Genomic DNA, 20,241 nt, shown 5'->3' with positions numbered 1-20,241 from the left:
AATCGCCATTTTGAATTATTCAAGGTCAATGTTCCTAATTTTCAATCTATTTGGTCAAATGAAATTAATCAAAATATATAAATTCATTTAGCATGCATGATTTTGGCAGTTACCTAAATCAGAATCATGGAAGCTTAAAACATTCTACCCTGTGAATATAAGATCGATTGTAAGTCTTTAACAGAATCGCAGCATTACAATAGCTGCGACTTTGAAAGAATCAGAGGCGAAAGATCTAAAAATCCAACAAGGTTGACAAGGGTTAACCCAGTTCAAGTGAAACAAGACAGTAACATACAAAAGTTTTATTTTTAATGTGTTTTCTTTGAATTACAAAGGTCCTTCTGTAGTCAGAATGAGAACTTTGTTCTCAAATTTCCACAGAAACTCAATCCCAAGGCTAATTTCTCACTTTGATCCTTATTTTGTGGTCAATCTCTTGGATATCATCATCATTCTCCGTGAAAGTATCCGAAAGAGTGGTCAGATCCTCGAGGATATTGGTGAGATTCAAATTGAGCGTATTATCAGCTTCCTCGACGTTCTTCTCGGTGATCTTCCTAAACATGGCTCTCCTCAAACTCATGTTCCTCCCAATTGGTTGCCTCGCAGATTGATTTGTCCTGCACAGTGAGAGTTTGGAGAATTGAGCCACCAGGGAGTCTGACTTTGGTGCCTTTGTCTTGTACAGAATCACAGAGACATGCGGATTAATTCCCAGACTCTGGAAAAAGTCCACAGACTCGGTGATTTTGGGATCCGAAACTTTGGGATCGGCTTTAGCTTCGTCAAATTCAAAGACTCCATTTCCCAGTGATTTCTGAAATCTCTTCAGGACAGCCAGCAAAATACGGAATCTCTTCGTGATTCTGGTCATTTCGATACTTTCGGCTTCTCTTAGCTTCAGAGCTGCATCACATTCAGCGAGCATTTTGTTGAAGTCTGAGAAGTTCTTCTCTTGAGTTGGATTTCCATCGATTTGGAGGGTGTCCTTGGTGACTTTCAGATGATTCTGCAAGATTTTCACTTGCTTAAGAGCTTTTTCCAGAGCAACGGGATCACTGGCTTGGGTGGAGTCCTCGAGAAGGGTGCTGAGAGTGTCAAGGATTGAGAGGCAAAAGGCATCAGTGTCAATTATTCCTTGGATTTCACTCTGAAAAATCATCATTTCATCTCTCCAATGTTCCTCAAGTAGCCGGGAATGATGTCCACAGTCGCTGAAAATTGATGGAATCAGAGCAGAATCCAGGCATTCAGAAGATGCTAGGCAACTCCGGAGAATGGATTTTGTCACTTGATCAGTGGAAAATGCTATTCCTAGAATTCCAATTTGGAGTATTCTATCCAGGAGCAGATCAAATTTCTCAGTTTCTGCTTCCAAAGCATCTTTATCTTCTTCCTGCTTTGCCTTCCGGACGGCTTTCCGGAAGGTATCCACGGGTTTCTCAGTGAGTTCGACAAAAACGTGACAAACTAAACGCAGAAGGCTGCTATTGACAGTCTGTTCCAGATGGGTCAGTGCTACTTCCAGGAGTTCCGCTTTGAAACGCCGATTGAGGTCAGTATCACCAGCATCAGCAGCACATTCCTCCTCCAGGGCAATACACTCCTTCAGAACTCTCTGGCAATTTGCAGTTAAGGCTTTCTTATCCTTCTCGAGAGCTACATTGACAAAAGCCAGCGTCTGACTGATCAAGGAATCAACAACCGATCGTATTTCCTTACTCCTGACATGTGCTTCAGCATTTCTTTCAGCAACATTAACCGAATCCTCCTGAAAAGTTGTCAGTGGACCCAAAAGATCCAAAGCACTGTCCAGAAATACAACAAAATTCGCATCTTCAATGGCATCCGGGAGTGCAACATTGTCTGTGATTGAGGCCACAGAACTCCTGACACGGGCTAGACACCAAAGAATTCTGTCCAGGAAATGCTGCCTCGAGGGCTAAAGGCAAAATTTACCCACTAAGCATTCATTTATTCCCTCAAATCAAGCTAAAAAAAACCTTCCACTCACCGCTAGCACAATCTTCTTCTGCTTCTCAACAGTCAGAACTTTCTCCAGATTCCTGATGCAGACAGTAATCTGACGAATACACAGGAATATCTCTTCCAGTACATTGTTGTTTTTCTCTCCAGCACAGTCGAACACCATGAACTTGTGCAGATCCCGGAAAAACTTGAGAAATTCTCCAGCAACATCCTGGAAATTGTTCAATTTGTTTACATGCGCAACAGGTCGTCAGGTAAAAATTCATTAAAACTCACATTGAGCCACTTCAGATCACTTTCAGTGGCATTCTCAAAGCCTCTGTAGAGGAGCTTCTGGAGCGGAGTAATGGAACTATTAAAATCCATCGTGGAAATGAGAAAATAAATTATTTTCACTGGGAGAAACAAAATTTGGGGGAGCGTCGTGATTTCAATTCAAAACTGACAGTTGAAAATCTGTGTTTTAGGGTGCGTATATTATTCTTCCGTGTTTCTATCTACAATAAAACTCCGAAAAGTATGCAAAACTTTCTTTGATTCAGATTTAAACCATAGAGAAAAATTAAAGTTTCAACGGCATTTTTAAGATTTTGTCTTTATTAATTATTAATTGGGATTATTTAGAAAAGATATAGATTAGAATATTTAGGGAAGTACGGTAAATGACTGGTTTAGGAGCTGGAACAGGTCCTCTTTTACCTACAGGTGTAATGCATAAAATATAAGATAAGATAGTAAAAAAAGAAAAATGTTAGGGTAATGCCTTTTCACGTCATCTCGTTTGTCGAAGCTACATTTTCTGTTATTCTTTTGCATTGTATAATCTCTAGAGTATGTAAAAACTAAAAATTCATGGAAATTCGAGGAACAAAAAATGTGGCCGAAATTGCAAGCTGGCCGGAATTTGGCACACTTACCCTACCTTTTTCTAAAATAGCCTAATTTAAGAATTGTTCCAAATGGGATTTATTATTTTCTTTTGTATTAAAACTTATCAATATTAAATTAAATATTTAGTCTTAGATGTATCCGATATTGGGCATGAAATAATAAATATTACTCCTTCCGTATCAAAATAACTCGGACTTTTGGATAAAATTTTTGCCACAAAAAGTCGCACATTTGGGAAAAATTGAGATTTAGGGACAGTCATAAGGTATATGATTTCTAAATTAGAAGATATCTCTTTTATGAACTATTGTCAAAGTTTAGTTTTAATATTGAGGTTCAGCCGCGATGGTAAATTGAGGAACAAGTCTTTGAAATTTCTCATTTTGCATGTTTTATTAGGTGAGATTCTTAAGAATCTCACCTAATATAATCCTAACAAAATTTCATGCCGTATGATCGGCCAGAATGTCCGGCCGCTCTTTGGAGCTCAATAGCTCCTAAACTAAAAGAGATATCGACTTGTGGTTTTCGGAAAAGTTTATATATCGGGTGAAAATTGCAACTTGGTGCATTGACCCCCCACCCCCACCCCTCCTTCCGCCATTTTGAATACCCCTCTTTTTTTGTTTTCTTAATGACTCCGCCCCGATGGCATCGCTCGGGCTCAAATTTTAGTATGTTATAGCTGGGCCTTAGCTTTCCATCAATACCTAACTTAAGGTCCCCCACCCCCTTAACACGGGTTATAAGGACCCAAAAAAATTTCTTAATTTTTTCTTAATTTCTTCGTGAAATGCCACTTCCCATTCTAACATCAAAAGTTCATAAAACTACCGCTAGGGGCGCTATTTTTAAAATAAAGATATTTCAATTTTCTAAGTTAAATAATTCAAAAAATCCTTTGTGCATCGGGCTGAAATTTTAGTATGTTGTAGCTGCTGATTATATCTATCAAACAAAAAAAAGGGACAGATAATCCTAACCGGCTTATGTAGGTGAGATTCTTAACGTGAGCTAACTCGGAGTGCATGCAAATTCGATTTAGAGCTGAAGTTGGGAGACGCCATTCAGTTATCTTGAATAAAATTCGTGAAATTATACAAATTTTGTATTTAAACCAAAATATCAAGGATTTGGATGAACTGGCACAAAAGTAATATATGGGTGAAATGTAGACTAGAATGTTCTCTATAATTTTCCCATAGAACATGATCTCGCATCGATTACTCAGAAGCCAAGATAATCGAGGTTTTTTGATCAGCTTGATCAGCTTCATTTTCAGATAATACACTACTACGATACTTTTAATATTTTTAAGGGCTTGTTCTTGAATGGAAAGCGTATTTAGCCGTCCCTCCCTTCCCTAATTGATTGTGAATTTTTGAACTAGGCTCTTCATAGTTGACAAAGTTAAATCAATTTTCTGACCAATTCTCGAATTAAATCATTTAATTATTTTTTAAATATTTTTTAAGAACAAAAAGTGATGGTTTTTTTTTAGTGATGGATTTTTTTAAAAACCCTAATCTATAAACTGCCACATAGTGTTTTTATTATTCGTTGAGGACCTTTATTTCAGAAATGCGGCTTAATTTAAATCTTGCGTGATTTTTGGGACACCCTTTATAACTGAATGGCGTCCCCCCAACTTTAGCTCTAAATCGAATTTGCATGCATTCCGAGTTAGCTCACATTAAGAATCTCACCTACATAAACCGATTAGGATTATCTGACCCTTTATTTCTGCTAAGATTTATATAAATACATAAATCTTTTTTTCTAAAATTTTGTAATTTTGCAAAATTCCAAAGACATTTTAGAATTGAACTGGTTGTATATTTTCCACATAGTCTTCACAAACATATTTTCGACTGGTCACTTTCTTCACATCCTCTTTCTGAAATTGTCTTGATATGCCTTGATACTCCAGCGAGAAATTAAAAGAAATAACATAACTCTGTTCTTTTAGGTTTATCGTTTTAATAGCTATCTTCCTTTTCGACCTTCTGTCGAGGAGCATTAAAGAAGGATGAAAGGGAAACTTTTTTTTTGTCTACCCACATGAAAAAGTCTAAAATCCTGCCAGATTTATTTTCCTCTATTCCACTTCATTCTTATTTTTTCTATCATATACCAGAAACAGACGGTCTCAAATTGAAAGTGAAGATGTGGAAATAGCAGTTCTAGATCACGAAGATATTTTCTTGATATTTTATGAATAAGGGTTGTCAAACCAAAAGCACTTCAAGGAATGCCCTTAATAAATTCTTGCCTATAATGAACTTAGGAGATTCTTCTAATACAGAAAATGACGTTGTAAAAATAATTAGCTTGTAATGGAATTATTTCAATATAACGAATAATAATAACTGATTGAAACCAGTTCAGACTTGTCAAAAATTCCAAGACCTTTCTAACAAGCCGAAACATGACCCGATTTGGTTGGAAAACACGTTCTCTAGAGCTTTTAACATTTTACTTAAAAAAAAAATGGTTTTAGAAATAATTCAACGAAATTTTCGTTTATACCAACTATTTGATAAGTAGAGAATTTAAAGAAAAAATATGGTCGGTAATGGTCCTTATTGAGTCGATTTATGGGGAAGTGCTTTTAAGTTATCCGATCACTATCTCCATCCATTTGCCTAATCTTATATTTTTAATTGGGCACTCAATAGGTCAAGTGGTAGAGCACTCGCTCTATGATGCAAGTGTCCCGGGTTCGAATCCTCTTTAGTTCACCAGGAATTTTTCTGGCGTTAAAGTTGTTCGGATTGCATACAGTGAGTTTCACTGCACTTGTTTCCACTGGCATGGGTCTGACAACCTCATCCCGTAAAAGAAAAAAATAATGCATGTCTAGAAATCCCCTTGCGGGAAGGCCTTGTTGCTTCATGGAATGTTGTGCCAGCATTATTATTATTATTATTATTTTTATTATTAATATTATTGTTATATTATTATTAATATTTTTAATTGTTTATTTTTCCTACGTATGCATTTCCCTTATTAATAATTAAGGGCTTAGAATTCTTAGAATAATTCCCCAATATCTTGAATTTCCAAAAAATCAGCAATTGCAATGATTTTTCAAATTCCGGTTAATGATTTATTCCCTTAATATCTTAATTAAAAGTTTTTCAAAATATTTCGATTTTAAAGAAATTAGAGCACTTAGATGTTATAAATAAAGTTTAGATCTTAAGTTTGAAGACTAAAAAATTACTGGGAAACCAATTTTTAGGGTAATGCATCTAGACTTTAAAAGTTTAAGCATTCAACAGAATCAGGCTAAAATCTATTATTCCTTCTTTTTTTTTTTAAATTTACGAGTCCGAATTTTTATGAAAGCACGGTTCCTGAAGGATGTGGAATTGAATCATGAATATTGCTTAGTTGAACTTACAAAGGCTTAACTATATCTAGAAGTATATTTTGAGCGATGTACGGTAAGTGTGCCAAATTTCGGCATAGTTGCATGCAAACGCCAAAGTCTCAAGTTTTAAATGCATTATTTTTAATACAAATTGATCTTTTTGTTTTTTTTTATAAGGAGTGTTATTTGGGACCTTGTTAGACAGTTTAGTTTATCTTCTTTATTTTCTCTAAAATCATTCTTAATATATTTTAAAATGAATAAAAATGTAGATATAGCATTGGTGGCCTATTCCGGCCACCTTCATTCTCATAGTTCTTTGTCCTTCCGGAATTCTTCTAATGCCTGTTTCAGAACATCTTGCCCGTCGAAGCGATATTTTTTGTTATTTTTTGTATTGTATAATCTCAAGAGTATGCAAAAACTAAAAATTCATGGAAATCTGAGTAACAAAAAAGGTGGCCGAAATTGCAAGCTGACCGGAATTTGGTACAATTACCCTATGTATTTTTATGTACTTTTATTCTTTTCAGCTATTTTTTCTTAAGAAAAATAAAAGAAGGACACATTATAAGAGATTGTTTCGTCCAAATTAAATGTGTATGGTTGCTATTAAGTCACTATAACTTCGAATGAGAGATGTGAAAAAAATATTGAAATTTAGGGGGAGATATTATAGGATTAATTGTACCATTTCTCCTTTGTGATACTTGTTTCAGTCTTTCACAATTTACATGAAAAATCTTCAATTTGTACGTCATTTTCTACTTTTGCTCAAAATCAATAATATATATAATTGGTCTCTTTTTCAATTCGAGCAACAAAAAAAAACAGATATTACGCAAGAGATGTACATCAATGAAAAATGAAAGATTTCAATGCTACAAAAGGCGGGAAACCGCATGCGAACTTTCTCTCAAGTCGTGGTGATGGTTTCTAGTGCAAAATCCATCCTGGAGGAATGGCACGTGGCACCGGCACGAGCTTGACACGAGATGAAGAGCGAAATCTCTGTCTCCCTCCACTTGGTCTTTGTCTCACTCAAGCCCTCTCTCGACAGGTGTATCACCGACTTTTACCTGCGTGGTTGCGTCTCAATGGCCTGGCCTGTGTCGCGTGAAGTGCTGCTGCATACAGCTTCCCCAGCAGACTCTGGGGGAAGAGAGTCAGAAAAAAAGCAGACACGCAAAGAACATAAAAAACAGCAACGAACTGCTGGATGAAGAGGGAGATGATGAAGATGACAAAGGGACGACAATAAAAGGAGAAAATAATGGCACAAACCAAGAAATCGAGATTTCCATGTGCGAGAAGATCTACTTCAGAATTATTTCTCCTTTCATTTGGCAATAAAAATAAAAATTCCAATTTACGATCCTTTCAGCTCTTCTCTCGACCAGTCGGTGAGGGTATCAAGGTGCAGTGGAAGCCGATGGATGGGAAAGATGGTGGATGAGACAAGAAGATGAGCAATTTGCTCAGCCAGAAGCCCAAAAGATCATCACACAGAGATTTCAAATCGATTTATCTCTGCAATGAAATCTTCCCCTGGCAAATGATCCTCCACAATTCATTTGATGCATCCATTCGCTCTTGTGGCCTGTGCCGATGGTCAATGATTTTCCCCCTCTGGAAAGTGATGCACCACATTCACCCCGGAGTGACAGCCGGCACGCGTAGTCAGTGTCTCGGAAACAGAAGGGGAAGGAATCACCCAAGTCTCGTGGAGAGTCACTTTAGCAATTGAAATTGTTGATCCATCCAAGTTAAAAAAAAAGAGAACGCAGCATATGAAGAAGTATGTACAGGGAAAAATGGGGCGTTCAAACGACAAACGACCCTCTTGATTTTTATTGTTATTGCACAGCTCTTTTTTTGCGCCCTCCTCAAAATCCTCGATCGAAAAAAAAGGGACTCATCATGCTCTTTTTTCTCACTCCTCCTCGGCAAAAGCAGAGGTAATTCAGTGCACCCCTCCAGGAAATCAAGAATCCACCACTCATGACGATCAGAAAGCTATAAAACCTCCAAATGAGGGTTAATGTCGGACCTTGTGTGAGAGGGTGAAGGAAAAAGGTTGTGGAGTTTTGGAAAATGGGAAGAATTTGATCGTCTCATATGATAAAATGGAATAGGAAAAATTTATCGCGTCTACAATTAAAGCTGATGTCTGATGGAATTTCAGGTGAGACAGTTAAGGAAGTGTTTGCTACAAATTAGGAGGATTATATTCTCTTTTTTTTACTCTTGATTTATAAAAATTGAAAAAATAATGGAGGAGTAAGTTACAGAAAATTTTAAATTCACTTTGAGAAGCATAATTTTAAGTACTGTAGAATTGCATATAAAGTCCCCTAACTAAGAGCCCAAATAGACTCATGTTGATCCTCGAGAATATTTAGCTCGCAGAATTTGGAAGTAAAGGATTAGTCATTTTAGTAATAGAAATTTATTCAAACGACTTCTAACCGATGATTTTAAGGCTTCAGTGTGAGACAGTTTGATACCTTTTAGATCGGGAAAAATCATGAAGTCGAAATTCACATCCCTTTCTTTCTTTAAAGCTTTGCATATGTCTATCCTATTCTTTCGCACTCTTCTTCTTCTTCTTTTGAACATCAGACCAAATTAAATTTAGTTCAATCGAATTTCGGATCGAATGAGTGAGATAGACTTACGCGAATCTTTTGAGAGAAAACGGGACACAAATTTTGATTTTATGAAATTATACCGAGCTAAAAGGTGTGCCAGAGCCATTACCGCCAAATTTTACGGGCTAAATATTCTCTAGGATCAGCCTCACAGCCTAATTGGGCCCTAGCGCAAAAGAGAAAATGGAAAAAACCTAGTAGGGGAAAGCGCGCTACCTTCGGACGAATCGAGCTTTGAACATACTAATATTTTCAATATGTTTTTAATTAATTTGACCCATTAGAAATATTTTAATAAACTGTCCAATGCCTTAAATTTAATGAAAAGAGGCATGGGTCAAACCCACATCATGGACATAGAAAAATTGAGTTACCCGAAGCTTGAGTGTTCCGAAGGTAGCATACTTTCCCCTATGTTTTAACAATGTTTCCATGATTTAAAACGTTAAAGAGTTAAGACTACGGCGTCTCTGATGTTGGTTTTACAAACTTCATTAATCGCAGAAATTTTTCTTATTTAAAGATTTTTTAACTTTTTATTTAAAAAAATTCAATCGGTTCCGTCGTTGATCTGCATAGACGGGACAAAAAAAAAACAAATTGACATGTAAATAATAAAAATTTTCATAAATTATGGGACCCAAGAGATAAGAATACCAACAATAACCCAAAATTTAGAAAGTGTTGCATCATTCTATTATATTATATTTTCATAATGATAGAAATGTAAGCATTAATTCTTAATTAAAAAAAATGAAAAAGGGATTCGAACTTAAAACACTTTGCGAATTAAAAAAAAACACTTTTTTTTTGACGAAAATCAATAAGTTTTCTGTTTCTCTTGAAAGTAGATTGAAGAATTTGTTAAAAAGAGATAAAAATTAACAAATAAATAAACAAACTTAAAGCCTTATAAGTTAAAGTCCTATAAAATGAATAGTTAAAATATTTGGGAAAAATTAATAATTCAACAAATATTTGTTTAAATATTTAATTTAATTAAAAATAATTTAAATAAATTTAATTAAAAAAATAAGATAATAGGAAATGTTGTTCAATTTAGGAAACAAAAATCAAATAAAATAAGCTTGACCAATGGCTGGTTATTTAGACGCACTTTTATTTAATAAAAAATCTGATTATTTATAGGACAAAATAACTTTTCTTAGTCGAGTAAATCGTTTTTTTTTTAATATTTTCGTGTTATCGATGACTCACTGATCCTTAAAGGTTTAAGACAGAAAAATTAATGTCAATAAATACTTACATTTTATTATACTATATTTATATTTAAAGTTATATTATTTTTCTTTAATTATTTGAAATTATACTATAAGTTATTATAAAATTTCGAAAATTACATATGTTATATTTACAAATATTACTAAAGAGTAAAAGATATTAAAATGTAGTGCGGTTGTAAAAACGTAGCCTTATTTTTCAGTTTACTGAAAAAATATAAGAGAAAAACCGATAAATTTTTGCATTTTATTTCTTCAAAATTTTGAAACTTTAGAATTTCGAAGTAGGTAAAATTATGAGCGGGGTCCCAAAGATTGGAGGTTGATATCTCTTACCGTTTGTCCTCTAAATTCAATAAACTAGGAGTATTTTATTGGTAGCGGGAGAGCTCTAACTTCGTATAGCTTTGAAATTGGGTTTTTCTCCCATTTTTAAATGGAATTGACCCTTATCATAAATTAATTTAGCTTCACTTGGTTTGTGGAGCTATATTACATCATGATAAGATCTTGCTTCATTTAAAAGCAGAAGAATAAATCCAAATTTCAAAGCTGCCCCAATTCGAAGGTGCCCCACTTCTCCCCGATAATAATACACAATTTGATAAAAAAGAAACAAAAATAATTTCGACACAATTATCATTTAATTTTATTAAAATTTAAATAAGTTTATTTAATTTGATTTAGCTATTTTAAGATAAATATTTAAACGTAGCCTAATATAATTATTATTCTAAAGCTGAAATTGGTGTACGAATTTTTAAATTGATATTGACGAATTTCTATATTTTTCTACACAATTTATAAAAATAAGCATAAATTAATATTAATATAACATATAGGGGGAAGTGGGGCACCTTTGAAAATGGAGCACATTTGAAATTGGTATTTTTCACCTATTTTTAAACAAAATTAAAACTAATCGGGATATATTTTAGATTCTTAATCTGTTTGTGCAGTTAAATTATGTCACGATAAGGCTCAATTTTATTTCAAAATAGATGAAAAATCCCAATTTCAAAGGTGCCCCACTTCCCCCTAATATTGAATAATAATATACATAAATAAAACAAGTTGGAAGAAAAAATAAAAACATATTCTGATAAATTATTATGTATTGAAAGTCTAAATCACGCCAATAAATATAATAAAATCTTCAACAGATAAGTATTGTTAACTAATTTAAAATAAAATTCCTAATAAGTTCGCTTTATTAATACATTTTTATAATTGCTTGTTATATTTAAATCACTTAAATTCTATTACAATAGCATCTTAAATGATTAGAATAAAAAGATTAATAAAGTGTTCATATTTATTAATAAAAGAACTTGAAAAATCTCTCAAGAAAGGTATCGATGCAAAGGGCTATCAGATAAAAAAAAAGAAATTTTTATCAACCTTCCACGGAAAATCCAAAATACAAAAGCAATTGTTCCCAATCCTAAATGTAAAACTTTCTACAAAGTGAATCAATTACTGCTGGCACAGAGTCGCTGTAAAATGCAGATCCCCCTGGCAGACTTGTCTGATGTCTTGAGCTGTCCAGGGTATCAAAGGTACATGCATTTGAGGGGGCCCATTTGGAAGTATAATTTCCGTAACGGATTTACCGTCTGGCGAGGTATCTGGCTCACCCTCGACGGATTCATTCGATGTGGCTGATCGCAGGGACTTCTCCTCTCACGCCATCGACAGACCAAAAAATTTCACACGGAGGTGCAGAGAAATCCATTTGAACAAGAAATTCCGGTACTATTCAGCTCCACCCACTTTGTGCGCCCATCCGGAAGTTTTCACTCACCATCCAACTGCCAATTGGTCGCCGCTAAGTCTTGTCTATGTGTTTGAGGTATAAATCTATCTTGTTAGTCAATTGCCGCGCATGTGCCGGAGATCGAGGTTTTTTTGTGGAAAAAAAGCTCACAAGCACGTGACATGCTTTTGCCGCCAAAAAGTTACCATGTGATGGGAATTGTGGGTAAACTGGGTAAATGTGTGAGAATACTCGAGGAAGGGATAGTTGTGGATTTGTAAATTCTATTAAATTTAATTGAGATTCTTTCCCCTCGTGTTAAAAATTCGAAAGTCACACGCGACCATTTAGTTACGCAAAGAGCACGCGACTTGTCCGTTACTTTGCTACGTTTTATTTATGCAGTTTTGGTTTGATAGCTTTTCCTCAGGATTATTTCCAGAGATAAAAATACGTGTAAAAATTCATTAGAAATTAGAAAGCTTCAATCCTTTTGTACATTTATAAAACAATTATGTCAAATTTATTTTCTTTGAAACTCAAATAGAAGTTTACGAATTAAATTTGGAGTAGGGGGAAGTGGGGCTCCTTTGAATTGAAGCAGCATTGAAATTGAGCTTTTTTCTTCTATTTTTTTTATTGAAATTTACCTAAAAGCTCGTGAAAAATTATAAAATATCCGTTTTCACCTAATTTTGCCCCAGTTTCCTCCATTTACTTTGTTTTTAATGGAACAGCTTTAAAATTAAATACGTTGAAAAAATTTATAATCAGTATGTAATACTAAGAAAATTTATTGATATTTTATCTGACGAGTACGAACTAGTTACAACTGGCTATAAATCGATATTGAACCGGCTACGATCCGATAAGTTTTTTTATCCGAAAATTAATTGTATTACTCCTCAGCCATTTTAGGTTAACTTTTGAGTGATTTATAAATTGATTGAAATGATTGAAAATAATAAAATGATGGGTCTTTCCCCTATGTGAAATAAAATTTTAGGTTAGTTATTTTTATAATTTTTTTTAATAAAATCAAAAAGGTCAGTTTGGACTTTGTTTAAGCATTATTGAATGAGAAATTTCTAATAAATTTATTAATATTTTGTTAAATTGGACATTGAAACTTTCAAATCGATTTATTAAAAAACTTGATAAAAATATTAAAATAATTATTTGTCAGTTATAATCCTGAAATTCTCACACAATCGATCCTGATTTAAATACTTTAATTTTAGAAGGTTGTAGGGAAAGTTATAACTCTATTTAAATTTAGCTTTGAAAAACGTTTCATGATACTGTCATTGTTTTTTTTTAAATTATTTCTAACCATACTAACTTCCATTTCTTAATTTGAATTAATATATTTTTTTTTATAAAGTTAACCATTATTATTATCCCACATTTTTTTTAGTCCTAAAATACTTTACTGTGTTTGTGAGTTACAATTACAATCATAAATATTGAATTATTGATTAGAAACGGAAGAATTTTATCAAAAAATCTCGCTTCTTGTGAATAAAATATTAAATCTAGGAAAAATTATAGGGGAAACTGGGGCACCACCAAACACTAATTTTTAGTTCTAAACTACTTGGACTATATCGACCATTTCTTCAGTGAACAAGCATCCCTATAATGCTTATAAATTTCTTTAAATCTTGTCCTCTGAAGTCGAATATCTGATTAAAAAATCGCAGTGTATGGTGCTACCCCGTGTTTGGTGTTGCCCCAATTTCCCCTAATTAAAAAAATATATGATAGAATGTTTATTGAGTAAAAAGTTTAGCAAAATTACCAAATTATTAATCATTTCTTTGTCAATTTTGAAAAATCAAAATTTACAAAATTTATTTATTTTGCCAGTGAATGTCAAGGATCATGATTACGTTTTAAGACGTAAAGTTAACGGTTAAAGGCTTTAATAAAACACATTTACTTGCCAATCTCATTGGAAGTAAACTCAATTAATTTCATTGAATATTAAATTCAAAAACTAAACACTCAAAGGTCGCAGGTGTTATTTGTTAACACTGCTCAAGTGAGCAGTAAAAAATGAATTTGGTTAACACAAGATCAAATTTGAGCAGCAAGGGAAGGCTTTTAAGATTTCGCACATAGTCTGGCTTGGAACACTTCATATTTTTCCATATTCCTTTAATGATTCTGTTTTTTTTTTCAGGAAATATGTGACTTAATATAATAATAATAATAATAATAATCGTGGCACAACGTTCCATTGGGGGACTTAAGCCTTCCCGCAAGGGGAGTTCAGAACATCCATTATTATTTTTTCTTATACAGGGATGGGGTTGTTTGTCCCATGCCCCGTGGAATCAAGTGCAGTGAAGCTCGCTGGATGTATTTCGAACACCTTTAATGCGAGAAAAAATCCTGGTGACCGAAAGGTGTTTCAAACCCATGACACTTGCATCAATGACCGAGTGCTGTACCACTTGTCCATTGAGTGGCCCGACTTAATAATATAGCTATAAAAATATAATCGCCATGAATATGGGAAAAATTTAGAACTTTGAAATCTATAGAATTTTTCAATCATCTTAGATTCTAATTATATTTAATGTAGGGTAAATTAAGCTAATTCAAAACCTGCTCCAAATGGAAATTTTTCGCTGCTCCAAATGGAAACGTCATTGTTTTCATGATAAATACAGTACTAAATTATTATATTTATATATTTTTTATACCACAGTTACATTATTTAGTTAATTTTGCTCTAAATAAAGCGAAAATCCATTCATATTCACAAATTTTAATTTGTTAATTTCTCAAAAAAATTTAAAGTGTACCTTTTCACCATCGAATTTTTCATCGATCTACCATGTTTTCCAATGAAAAACACATTAAAGTGACTGTTGTTTATTCGTTTTGTTTAACATTTAAGCCATATTTCTGGCTAATTTTAGTCAAATTAAGTGTTAATCTTTATTGCTAAAGGCACGTGAAGTTCTCAAATGAAATAATTACCTATTTCGTGAACAAAAAGGTTTTTTCTTAAGTATCTGCAAATGCTTCAATAGGACACCCCGGAAATATGATTTTTTTTTTGGAGAGATTTTCTTATTCTTTTTTAGATGAGAAAGGAGAAAAGACTAGGAATAAGAACAAATCCTGCACTCAAGAGCAACTCAACAAGGTTTTGGAAGCCTTTCATCGTGGTCTCACTTACACTGTTTGTCTCCAATTAGAAACTTTTCCTTGTCTCCATTTGGATAAATATGTTTCCAATAGAAACATTTTACGCTCGCGTATTTTTCTTGTATTTAAGAAGTTTTCAAATTATATCTAAAGAATTTTCACTAAACAGTAACATTCTAGAAGAGTCAAGGAGCAAATTTATGTAATTCTCTTCAGAAAAAAATATGAATTTAGTGTGTTGAATCTTCTATCAAAGTTAAAGCGTCTGGAAATGGTTTGGAATTAGGACATTTACCCTACACCCATTAGGTTTTTTTATAGTTCAAAATTTAATATTTTATTTTATTGACAAAATTTAATTTGTTGTTGATCAATTGTTTTTGGGCATATTGTTTGATTTTATAAAATCAATATTTTTTATGGAAATAGTATTTGAAAATAGATACATATGTGAAGGTATATTTCGAAAAACGAAAAAAAGCATTTTTTGTGATATTGTCACAGTTTGAGTTTGAGTTTCGCCCTGTGCAAATGATTTAAGCATCACAAGGGATATTTTCACGAAACATTGTAAACTGAATAATAAAATTTTGTAAGCTGAATAATGTACAAAATAATTAAAATGACTCAGTAACAATAAAATACATAAATATAATTTATAAATCGATTACTATTATTTAGTTAAATCTCATAAAAAGGTGTTCCTTGATTGAAAGCTTCGAAAACTTCCCCGAATCAGAGAGGGCGATAAGAATAAAATATTTTAGGTGATTAAGGGCAGAATCACATTGACAGTAAAATGCTCACCGTCACCGTCATAGCCCTCACCGTATTTCGTTTATTTACGCATTTTCATTGTAATTTTTACGCAAATTCTCAATTACCGTGTTACCTTATCTCATACTCGATGGCACTAGGTGAAAACAATATAAGAAAATTGAATAAATAAAGCGAAAATGCGATAAACGGTGAGCAAAAAAAACTGTATGAAAAACTGTAGCAAAAATATCCTACAGTTTTTTTGCTTACTGTTTATCGCATTTTCGCTTTATTTATTCAATTTTCTTATAGTATTTTCACCTAGTGCCACCGAGTATGAGACAAGGTAATATCGTAATGGAAAATTTGAGTAAGAATTGCAATGAAAATGCGTAAATCAACGAAATACGGTGAGGGCCTTGACGGTGACGGTGAGCATTTTACTGTCAATGTGATTCTGCCCTAAATGTTTTAATTAAACATGGATATTACTTTATTCGTTACATTTTATTTTAATTTTGGAGTTAATAAACTTTTAGATCTTTTAACGGTAACGTTACTTAGGGCCAAGAGGGCCGCGATTCGCTCCAAAAAGGTCAGAAAATGAGATTGATGTTAATGGAGGCGCCGGGTGTTAGCTAAAGGGAATCAATGGTGTTGGACATACTCGCAGTATTTCCGTTATGCCGTTACTTCTGCGCTTCCTCCTGGAACAAGGGAATCCATGTACTCCTTCCACACTATTAAACCATCATCAAGCGTCGTCATGTGGCGCACATGAGGAAGCACCCAGGAAAAGAGACCAAAGAGAAGAAGAACTGTGTGAATTGCCAAAAGATGTGCTTGTATGAGGATCATTGTCTCTGGATTCCGCGGGTATTGAGGTGGAAGAGGAGGACAGGTTGAACAAAAAAAAGGTGTTCAATATATCGTTCTTCCATCTCTTTCACGTGGCCAATGTGCAGTCAATGTGATGTTGATAAAAGGTGATCATCGGTCTCCAATACGCACACCGCTAAACCATTGGGTGAGTCAGTTTCAAGAGGAGAACCTCAGCGAGAACACCTTTCTTACCTGCCGCCGCGTTTTCAATGGAGCAGTTGGGTGCGAAGCACCGAGTCGAGCGGTCCGTTTTTGTCTCTCCACTGCGACCAGGAAAGAAATTCCCATTGCTTCCTTCCTCAAGGCACTTTGAATGGTCTTTTCGCCCCAAGAGTGTTTGCTCTTTTCCATACCAAGTTTTTTGTCATCAATAAAAAAATTCCTATGGATTAATCAGTGAATAGACCAAATAAAAACCAAGAGGAACAGTAAAATTTCAACCCTAACGAAATAATATTAAAAATCTGTAGTGAGTGAATTAAGAAAGACATATATACCTCAAGGAGGAAGTATTATTCAAAATTAAGAAAGGTGTGTGATTCGGTGATATAACAAACCCAGTGATAGAATATCATATTTGATTTAAAATGAACAAATGAGTCTTTTCCCACCCCGTCAATATTGACGTGTTATTATCTACTTTTCACCTGAATATTTAATTGAATTCTATTTCCAATTCTTACTCCATATGACAATCACAGTATTCTTTAAATCTGACACAAAGTAATGATTTTGTGGTATAATTTTCAAACATCCCCAAGCATTTCTCTTTCTTTTTAATTGATTTGTAAATAATACAGTAATATGGATTTGAAAGTTTTGTCGGGAAAATCAACACAAGTTCATTCAACTTTTTTTTGATATTTACATTATAAAAGGAAATCGGGAAAATTATCAGAAAAATTCTAACTGGTCTAAAGATTTCGAAAGTGCTACAATTAATTAATTTCTATTGTTTCTGTGTTGTAAAGAGATGGCTCATCTATCACCACCACCATCTCCGCCGATTCCTCAGCAGTATCCCTTTCCGGGATTGCAGCATCTTGAATCGCCGGCTAGTGTTATTCAGAGAGCATCATCCGTCTTTGGAGCTTCTTTGGAGCACAAATGGAATCCAAGAGGTGAGAATTCTTTACGGTCATTTTAAGTGTTGGGCGCGAATTTTAAAAGGAGAAAGTGTAATTAAATGCTTCAGTATTTTGTTAAAATTTGGAAGTAATTCGTCAACTGCAATAAGCTTTTTTCTTGTTCTGTTGCTCAGTATTATGTAATTTATTTATTTATTTATTTATTTTTTAATTTGAAGCTGAAAGATTTTTTTGTGGAATTTTGAATTTTACAAAATTATAGTCTTCATTTTACTCTTAAACTATTTTTGATTCGTGCGAAACTAAAGTTAAAGTATAGATTTTGAAGTGGAAATTAAAATATTTTATTTAAAATACATAAACGGAATAAGATGCAAGAAATATAAAAGAAACAATGATTTGATATTACAAGGAGTTGTACCAGTGAAAAACAAATATTATAATTCAACAATTTTAATTAATAATTCAATAGTTCTTTTTTTGCGACTATGTGAGTTCTTTCTTAATTTATTAAATTGAATCATTAGCTGGTCAATTTATCAGGAATATTGCTCAGCTTTTATTTAATTTAGTAATATGATTTAAGACCTGCATTAATTCGATTAATAATTGTGACTCTATGATAAACTCAATATTATTTTTTTAAATGTCTTTATAGAAATATTCGTTACGAAAAATCATTTCAAAAATAAACTTGATTTTCATGAGATTATTGTGCATTATTGTTTCTTTTTATACGTCAAATGCGAATATTCATAATTTTTAAAGACTGCGGAAGTTGGAAGAATATATTTCAATAAATTGTTAAAAAATATTAGTTAAAGTGAAAATGCAAATTTTAAATTATAAATTCAAAATGCGGAAATAATGGAATAGGAACACCGCCGTCTTAACCTTGATGACCGGTCTTCGAAGCTAAATTAAATGCTTTCGGCAAAAGAAAATAAACATTATTGGTAATATTAGTGTTAATGGTAATATTATTAGCAATATAAAAAATATTATAAACTATTTATCAGTTCAGATATAGTTTAATTTGATTTGTAATCAATCTTTTGTTATTTACTGACTATTTTACTGACCAAACATTTTTATTAAATTTTAAAATAGGATAATAATTAAATTTAATATTTGTTCTATAACTTAAAACTATTTTTTAAGTAGCTAAATATGTAATTGGAGTTTGTAATAATTTTGTAAAATTCTTGTGCTAATGGACAATATATACTTCTATTTTCTAAAAATACTTTTATGATCACTTTGAAAATCTTCAATAAGATTTCGAGTTAAAATTAACTAAAACTTTTGGCCATACCATCAAAGCAAACTTGTGATAAGAAAATTATCAGTTTGATCAATAAAAAAATCGAAATGAGTAGTAAATTATTCAATTTTAATGGACAAAATACCCTATTTCGGTCAGTATAGGACGCAAAATTGATCAGAAATAAATTTAATTAAACCATTCACAAGATTTCGGTATGACTCTTAACTTCTTAATTTACCTTTTGCCAAAATAATTTAACTATTTTTAACCTCTAAAAATATGTGATTTTCGTTTTAATTATCTATTACCTTATTATATTATATTACAAATTTGATTTTTAACTGAACACTGAAAAAAAGAGGGTGCGGTTAACTTTTTTTTCTTATAACTTTAACACTTTTTAGGTGTTAAAATATATCAACATTTTTTAATGTTAATTTTACACCTTTTTAAGGGTAAAATTAACATAAAAAAGGGCAACTTTAACCCCCAATACACCTAAAATGGGTAATATTTACACCGATTTTGGATCAATACTTCAGGGTAAAATTAACATTTCTGGAATGTTATTTTAACTTTTTCGGATTTCTCTCAGTGAACATATTGTTTTTACCAACACTGAGTAATCTGCTGCAGCCTGACTTTAATAGGTAACTTATCAGTGAGAAATATAAATAACTTAGCAAGAATACCTATCTAGTGTAGGTGACCTGTCAGTATTTAAAGAATATTCATTAGGGGAAAGATGGGGCACCTTTGTATTGAGGCACCTTAAAAATTGAGTTTTGCAGACAAGTATAAAATTAATGTTAAAAATATTCTTTAAAAAGGCAATAAATGTGAATGTTTTGTTTCTAAATGAAACACTTTTAAAAATTGTTAGGTAAATATATTTCAACATACAAATCATCGTTTTTAACTAATTAAGGACTAATAATGTTAAAGAGTTGAATGAGTTCAAAGAGAAACGAAATCAAAATGTTTCGTTTAAAAAAAAACAAGATCATGAAAAATTAAAAATTTTTGCAGATCTCTCTCTTCTGTACAATCCACTTTTGTACTCTGGTGCTTTTTTCTGGCCACCACTTCTCTTGCCATGTCCACCTGCCGCCACGACCAAATGTGATTTTGCTCTGACACCAGAAAAAGAGGAACCAATTGGTGATACTCACAGTA

General features: G+C 32.8%; 1 protein-coding gene and 1 long non-coding RNA gene across 2 annotated transcripts; one reads left to right on the top strand and one right to left on the bottom strand.

Annotated features, from left to right (window-relative positions):
- Positions 1 to 290: 290 nt before the first annotated feature.
- LOC129803410 (serendipity locus protein alpha-like) lies at positions 291 to 2,450 on the bottom strand. Its single transcript, XM_055849932.1, has 3 exons — positions 2,269 to 2,450; positions 2,018 to 2,203; positions 291 to 1,945 (listed from the first exon to the last, which is right to left on the bottom strand). The coding sequence occupies exons 1-3, from the start codon at positions 2,356 to 2,358 to the stop codon at positions 401 to 403; spliced, it is 1,821 nt and encodes a 606-aa protein (XP_055705907.1). The 5' UTR covers positions 2,359 to 2,450; the 3' UTR covers positions 291 to 400.
- Positions 2,451 to 17,084: 14,634 nt separating this feature from the next.
- On the top strand, positions 17,085 to 20,169 carry LOC129803409 (uncharacterized). Its single transcript, XR_008751861.1, has 3 exons — positions 17,085 to 17,241; positions 17,682 to 17,831; positions 20,095 to 20,169. It is a non-coding gene; the product is annotated as an uncharacterized LOC129803409 (long non-coding RNA).
- Positions 20,170 to 20,241: the final 72 nt, after the last annotated feature.

This window comes from Phlebotomus papatasi, chromosome 2 (genome assembly GCF_024763615.1).
Source record: "Phlebotomus papatasi isolate M1 chromosome 2, Ppap_2.1, whole genome shotgun sequence".
Lineage (NCBI taxonomy): Eukaryota > Metazoa > Arthropoda > Insecta > Diptera > Psychodidae > Phlebotomus > Phlebotomus papatasi.
The sequence above is the reverse complement of the archived record's forward strand: the minus strand, read 5'-3'. Positions and strand labels throughout refer to the sequence as shown.

What these genes read in the sequence shown, in the direction of transcription:
- LOC129803410 (XM_055849932.1), bottom strand. Translation starts at nt 2,358, where the DNA reads ATGGATTTTAATAGTTCCATTACTCCGCTCCAGAAGCTCCTCTACAGA. An exon ending in GTGATCTGAAGTGGCTCAAT is followed by an intron (nt 2,204 to 2,268) that starts GTGAGTTTTAAT and finishes AACAATTTCCAG; the next exon opens with GATGTTGCTGGAGAATTTCT. An exon ending in AGAAGAAGATTGTGCTAGCG is followed by an intron (nt 1,946 to 2,017) that starts GTGAGTGGAAGG and finishes TTTTGCCTTTAG; the next exon opens with CCCTCGAGGCAGCATTTCCT.